General features: G+C 41.8%; 1 protein-coding gene across 2 annotated transcripts in view; it reads left to right on the plus strand.

The window, feature by feature from the left end:
• sugp1 (SURP and G patch domain containing 1) overlaps positions 1-6,000 on the plus strand; it is a 10,042-nt gene that overhangs the window by 1,783 nt on the left and 2,259 nt on the right. The window contains exons 4-11 of one of the 2 annotated variants that reach the window (XM_053651040.1): positions 712-939; positions 2,173-2,296; positions 2,384-2,481; positions 2,796-2,919; positions 4,084-4,409; positions 4,718-4,824; positions 5,452-5,629; positions 5,818-5,924. In XM_053651040.1, coding sequence (XP_053507015.1) covers positions 712-939; positions 2,173-2,296; positions 2,384-2,481; positions 2,796-2,919; positions 4,084-4,409; positions 4,718-4,824; positions 5,452-5,629; positions 5,818-5,924 — 1,292 coding nt within the window. The remainder of the gene's footprint in view (positions 1-711; positions 940-2,172; positions 2,297-2,383; positions 2,482-2,795; positions 2,920-4,083; positions 4,410-4,717; positions 4,825-5,451; positions 5,630-5,817; positions 5,925-6,000) is intronic. The other variant, XM_053651041.1, reaches the window with a different exon arrangement.

Consider the following 6,000-nt stretch of genomic DNA (forward strand, 5'->3'; position numbering starts at 1 on the left):
GGATTTTGTACCTGCTCATAATCGAATAATCATCCGATAGCTTTTAAAATTGATTCTGAATGAAAACATAACACTCTCAAATCCCAAAGTAAAATATAGCTGAACTTTAGTAGAAAACTAAACAGTACTGCCTGTACCATGAAAATGTACTGTACTTTTTGAAATGAATAAATATTAATATTTCTTAACTATTAATAAATATTAAAGTAAATAAAAGATATACATCCAATCAGAACCAAACAGTAACACTCCAAATAACAAATAAAAATAGAGACAATCGAAATGAATCAGAAAACACTTCGAACAACACGACAAAATTTGTCAGTGTTAGTTTTTATTTCGCCTCTAGAGGCCGCTCTCGTACCGTGTAATGACGGCGGACTGTTCTCAGCCACGGACGCGACCGGGAAAAACTATCGGTGTGGATTTTTGCCGATAAGCGACAGTTCAAGCAGTCGGTTATCGTGCTGATTAATCGACCTCTACCCCAAACCAGAGCGAACTGTCGTATTAATATATCTGATGTATTTCAAAGTAGAGTTTCTTTTAATCAATATCCGTAAAAGACAGTAAAAGTCTCGCTGCAGTACAGTTCTCAGTCTTCATAAATTTCCTTGAAGGTTTGCGAACTTTTTTTTACACTCGAGTTTTTGGATGCCATTTTATGTTTAAAAGATAATAACCCTGTATAATGTACTGAATTGCATGCAGCATCCAGCAGTGACTCCAGAGGAACCTCCTCTTCGTCACAGAACCAGAAGAAGAACGTTCTGGTTGGGAAACGGCCCGGTTTGGGTGTCGGCAGCATGTTCAATCAGTATAAGAGCTACTCCCACACCAAAAAGACACCACTTCAGATCCCCCGACCGAGTGTCTTCAGCTCACCAGACGATGACGACGAGGACGAGTACGACGACGCCTACTACCTGGAGGTCAAAGGTAACCCGACAGTCCTTTTTTTAAAATCCATTTATACTTTCCAGTCAGTTCCAGTCTCATGTCGTACCGCTTTATGTTAATGAAACTCGGATGTAAAAAACGATTCTTCAAAATGAAAATGTCAACATTCCCTTTACCAAAGAGAGGACTACACTCTCTAATACTACCCCTTTGCCATCTGTTATTTTGTATACAGTGTGTCTGAAAAGTCAGGAGCCAACGAGAATAAAACTACATGTACTTCATTTTGTATTTCTTATTTACAACGTATATTCTACATGTTTTGTTTTGTTTTGTTTGTCTTCTGGATTTTGCTCGACATATTTTCTCAACATAATCCCATTGGGTCCTGACTTTTTGGACACCCTGAATTTTATTGTTCTTGACTCAGTATGCAAATACACGACCGGTCAAAAGTTTAGACACACTTGTTGTTTATTTAAAAAAAAAAAAAATTATTCCACATTTTAGAATAACAATAATAATAACAAAGTCATCAAAACTCTGGAGTAACACAAATGGAACTATGGGAATTATGTTGTGATTAAAAAAATCCAAAATAAATCAAAATAATTTCATGTTTTAGCATCTTCAAAGTGGACGCTCTTTTTGCCTAGAATTTCCAGAAATGTATTCTTGAAATTTTCTCAACCGATTTCTTGAGGAATTTCCCTGAGATGCTTTTGAAACAGTATTAAAGGAGTTCCCACCGACGCCGGACTCTTATCGACTGCTTTTCAGAATATTTCACTCCGAGTCGTCCGTTTAAAACGCGTTTTTTTTGTGTGTGTGTGTAAATAAAATGTTAGTTTTAGTCTAATGAAAGAAACAAATATGTCGGCACGATTATATTTTTGTCTCCGACACCGATTTCAAGCATTTAATCCTACACCTTCAGATCAAAAGGTTTTTAAGATCATGAGAAACATCTCAGTCGCGTGTCCACAAACTTTTGACCGGTCGTGTACAAATACAATACCAGTTCGATTTGCTAGTATTGTGCTGAATCTTCAGTTCATGCAAATCTAGTTTTCATTTAGGAAATAAGAGTTCTAGCTCTTAAAGGCTCGTTGTAGTTTTTTAAAATTGAGCTTGTAGCGTAACAGGCTGTGGAAACATGCTGTTGTGGTAGATTGTACACGTTTCACAGCGTGCCGCACCTCGTGTCCTGTCTTATTAGTACGCAGTTGTGCATGTGTGAGTTATGGTGGAGTACTCATAGCCTGCTTAAAGTTTCCCCCCCAGAGGATGAAGATCTGGCCCACATCATCAACCGGTTGGCTGCTTTCATTGCCGAAGGCGGGCCAGAGCTTGAGAGGAAAGCTTTGGAAGACTATAAGGACAATCCCATGTTCTCGTAAGTCCTCTGGCTGAGGGTAAAACTAACTCCACACTTCATCTCTGACGGAAGCAAAACGTGACCCGTGTCTTCACTTTTGCACAGGTTCTTATTCGAGAAGGACAGCAAGGAATATCTATACTTTCGCAAGAAATTAGCGCGACTTCGACAAGAGAACCATGGCTCATCTACACCAACTGATGGTAAGAGAGCATACATGTTTTGTTTTTTGTTTTTCTCTCCTTCGCTATTCTCAGATTGTGTCAGTAAGAAAGAGAGAGAGAGAGAGAGAGAGCACAATAAATTTATACAGCTGTTTCAGTACATCCACATTAAAAGAATAACCCTACTATTTCAAATACACATCAGTCTCACTCTGAGTGTAAAGAAAGGTTCAAAGATTACCTACGTGCCGCCCCCTCCCCTCCCTCTTTTATTCCTCCACCTGCAGTAGACTGATATGAGGCAGTTGAGTAGTAGTTTGAATTGAGTCCCAGTACTGATAAGCTGCTTAAAGTCTCCTCCTCAGTGGACGAGGACACGAAGAAGGTGGCGGAGAAGCTGGCCCGCTTCGTGGCCGACGGTGGGCCAGAGGTGGAGGCCATCGCTATCAAACACAACCACGACAACCCCACCTTCAGGTGAGACTTTTCACACGTGAGTCAATTTGTGCTTTCCATTACGGTCTATTCACAGAAAAACACAACTAAACGACACAAAAGTGTGTGATGTTCTTAAATGACTTCTTTTGTACCACAACCCATTTTGCACCAAGCCGAATGCTAAGAAACAGCACCGTGTTCACGTGCGCTATATTATTAACCCCTTTTAGGCCAATACTGTGTAGAAATTATGTTGTGGAGTCATTTTGATCTGAGAGTTTATAAGTGTTGAAAAGTGACTGGTACCACAATACACCTAGTCCAATATAAGGCCAGAGCCATGCAGTTCTCACCTGGTTTCCCGTTGAGCCTGGCCAGTACCTGGGGGAAAACTAAGGTCGCTGTTGGAAGTGGTATTAGTGAGGCCAGCAGGGGGCGCGCACCCTGTTGTTTTTTGTGGGTCCTAATGCCCCAGTATAGTGACAGGGACACTATACTGTAAAAACAGCACCGTCTTTCGGATGAGACGTTAAACCTGATGAGTCCTGACTCTCTGTGGTCGTTAAAAATCCCAGTACACTTATAGTAAAAGAGTAGGGGTATAACCCCGGCAGAGTGGCGAAATTCCCCCATTGGCCTTTCTCTATCATGGCTCCCTAATAATCCCCATCTCTGAACTGGCTACGTCACTCTCTCCTCTCCACTAATAGCTGGAGTGTGTTGAGCGTTCTGGCGCACTATGGCTGCCGTCGCATCATCCAGGTGGATGCTACACAATAGTGGTGGTTGATGAGGTTCCCTCCCCCATACTATGTAAAGAAGCGCTCTGAGTTTCTAGAAAAAAAGGGCTATATAAATGTAAGGACTTAATAATAAAAATAATAAGTAAGCTGGACCCCCAAAAAATCTCTAGTAAACCAGCAACACATGAAAACTTCCAAGATTAGAATGAGTGTGTCCCAAATCGTAGTATGTTGAAATAAGAATATCCGGATGGTCTATTATTTCCGGTCGATTTTCAAAGTATGGATACGTGAATACTTGTGTATCTCCAGTGCACTTCCTGGTTTCACCTATCCCAATTGAGTTCAACGCATTATTAGACTAGGCTAAAAAGATCAAAACAGACCATATGAGCTGTAAATTTTAAAATTTTATTGGCTTAAGGACATGACTGACAATAAACATCTCTTCCTTCTCTAGCTTCCTATACGATCACCAAAGTCCAGCTCACCGCTTCTACAAATCCAAAGTGGAGGAGTACCGTCAGGCCAAAAGCCGATCCACACCTCCGTCTAGTGTCGAGTCCTCTTCGGGCACCAAGCGCTCGGTTGCGACACCACCGTCTCCGACTCCGTACAACCTCAGTTCATCCAAGGCGGAGCAGAATCAGGACCTGGCTCCTACAGGTGTAAAGCGCAAGAGGAAGAGTCGCTGGGGGTCTGAGGGTGACCGAGTGGAGCTGCCGGTTCCTTCTGTTGTCATCCCTCAAATGGTTAAGCCAGATCCTGATTCTCCCGCGCTGTCCGGTACTCTACCATGTTTATGTGTTTTAAATATATATATATATTTATCAGAAAGATGTACACATACTAGGCATGTGCTGTACTGTAGTACACATGGACCTGTAAGCTAAGCGCATACCTTAACTGGTTGTTTAGAGTTCTCCTTCGTAGAACATGAAATGAAATGAAGCAGCATGGGCAAAGCCAAGCAGCAAATGTTTTTAGGCTGTTGTGTAAGTACAGGCTTAGCCAAGTACACTGCTTAATATGAAATGAACATATGTGCTTATTGGCGTGTGTGTGTGTGTGCGTGCAATGTATCTGAATTACAGAGCAGGATCTGATAGGATTGGGTTATAAGAAAGGGAAGCCGGTTGGTCTGGTGGGAGTCACTGAGCTCTCTGAGGACCAGAAGAAACAACTCAAAGAACAGCAGGAGGTACGAAACACACACACACACACACGCCGCAACGTACCGTGTTGGAAATCTGACTCTTTTTATATGTTATTTGAATTAGCGATAGAAATGTGTGAGACGCTACACTCTGCGTTCATAAAGTGTAAAGCGAAAGTGAAAATTCTGCCAGGTTTTATCATCTTGCCTAAAACGACCCCACCAACTTGTTTGATTTAAGCCGCTTTAACGTACACCGAGGCTGAATCCCGAAGAGCTTTTTTACAACATGTACAAATAACATAGTAAAGTTTATTCTGGCACAGAAAAAGAGCGATTTTATTTTTTATTATTCGTTCCCTGACATTTTAGAATAATAATAGGAATTTCCCTGAGATGCTTTTTAAACAGTATTAAAGGAGTTCCCGCCTACGCTGGACACTTATCGACTGCTTTTCGGAATATTTCGCTCCGGGTCGTCCGTTTAAAAAGACATCAAGTGATTCACTAGACATATTTAAGTATTCAAAAAGCTCTGATTATGATCATCATTGCCTTTAAATGCACGTATTAGTCGGTTGTGTTAGATGCCAAGATTTAATACGTTTGAAGGGGAATTTACAAGGTGTCGTTGTTAATACCTCTTGTTACGTTGGTGTAATTTGTACCCAGATGCAGGAGATGTTCGATATGATCATGAAGCACAAGAGGGCAATGCAGGAGATGCAGATGATGTGGGAGAAGGCTGTGCGGGATCACCAGCACGAGTACGACAGCGACGAGGAGATCGACTCCAGGAACGGCACCTGGGAACACCGACTCCGAAAGATGGAGATGGAAAAAACAAGGGGTCAGCGAACTTTGTTTCAGGACATAAGGGTTACAACTAGGAATACGTCCAACTGAAATGGAGTTTGGGTGCAGTTTGACGTTTTATCCGACGACTACAGCTAGCAAACACGATCCTGCGATCATTATCGGGTGTCGTATCACATGTTGCTATGTTTTTATTTTCGATTTTGATGTCTTTCGGGGCAGAGTGGGCCGAGCAGCTGACCGAGATGGGAAAAGGAAAGCATTTCATTGGTGACTTCCTGCCGCCCGACGAGCTGGAGAAGTTCATGGAAACGTTTAAGGCTTTAAAGGTGAGAGATTTATCTTTTGTAAAAGCGTCGATCAGACCTTAGAGCGCCACAAAGACCTCGCCATGTGTATCTGAAT

This window comes from Ictalurus furcatus, chromosome 20, assembly GCF_023375685.1.
Source record: "Ictalurus furcatus strain D&B chromosome 20, Billie_1.0, whole genome shotgun sequence".
Classification (NCBI taxonomy): Eukaryota; Metazoa; Chordata; class Actinopteri; order Siluriformes; family Ictaluridae; genus Ictalurus; species Ictalurus furcatus.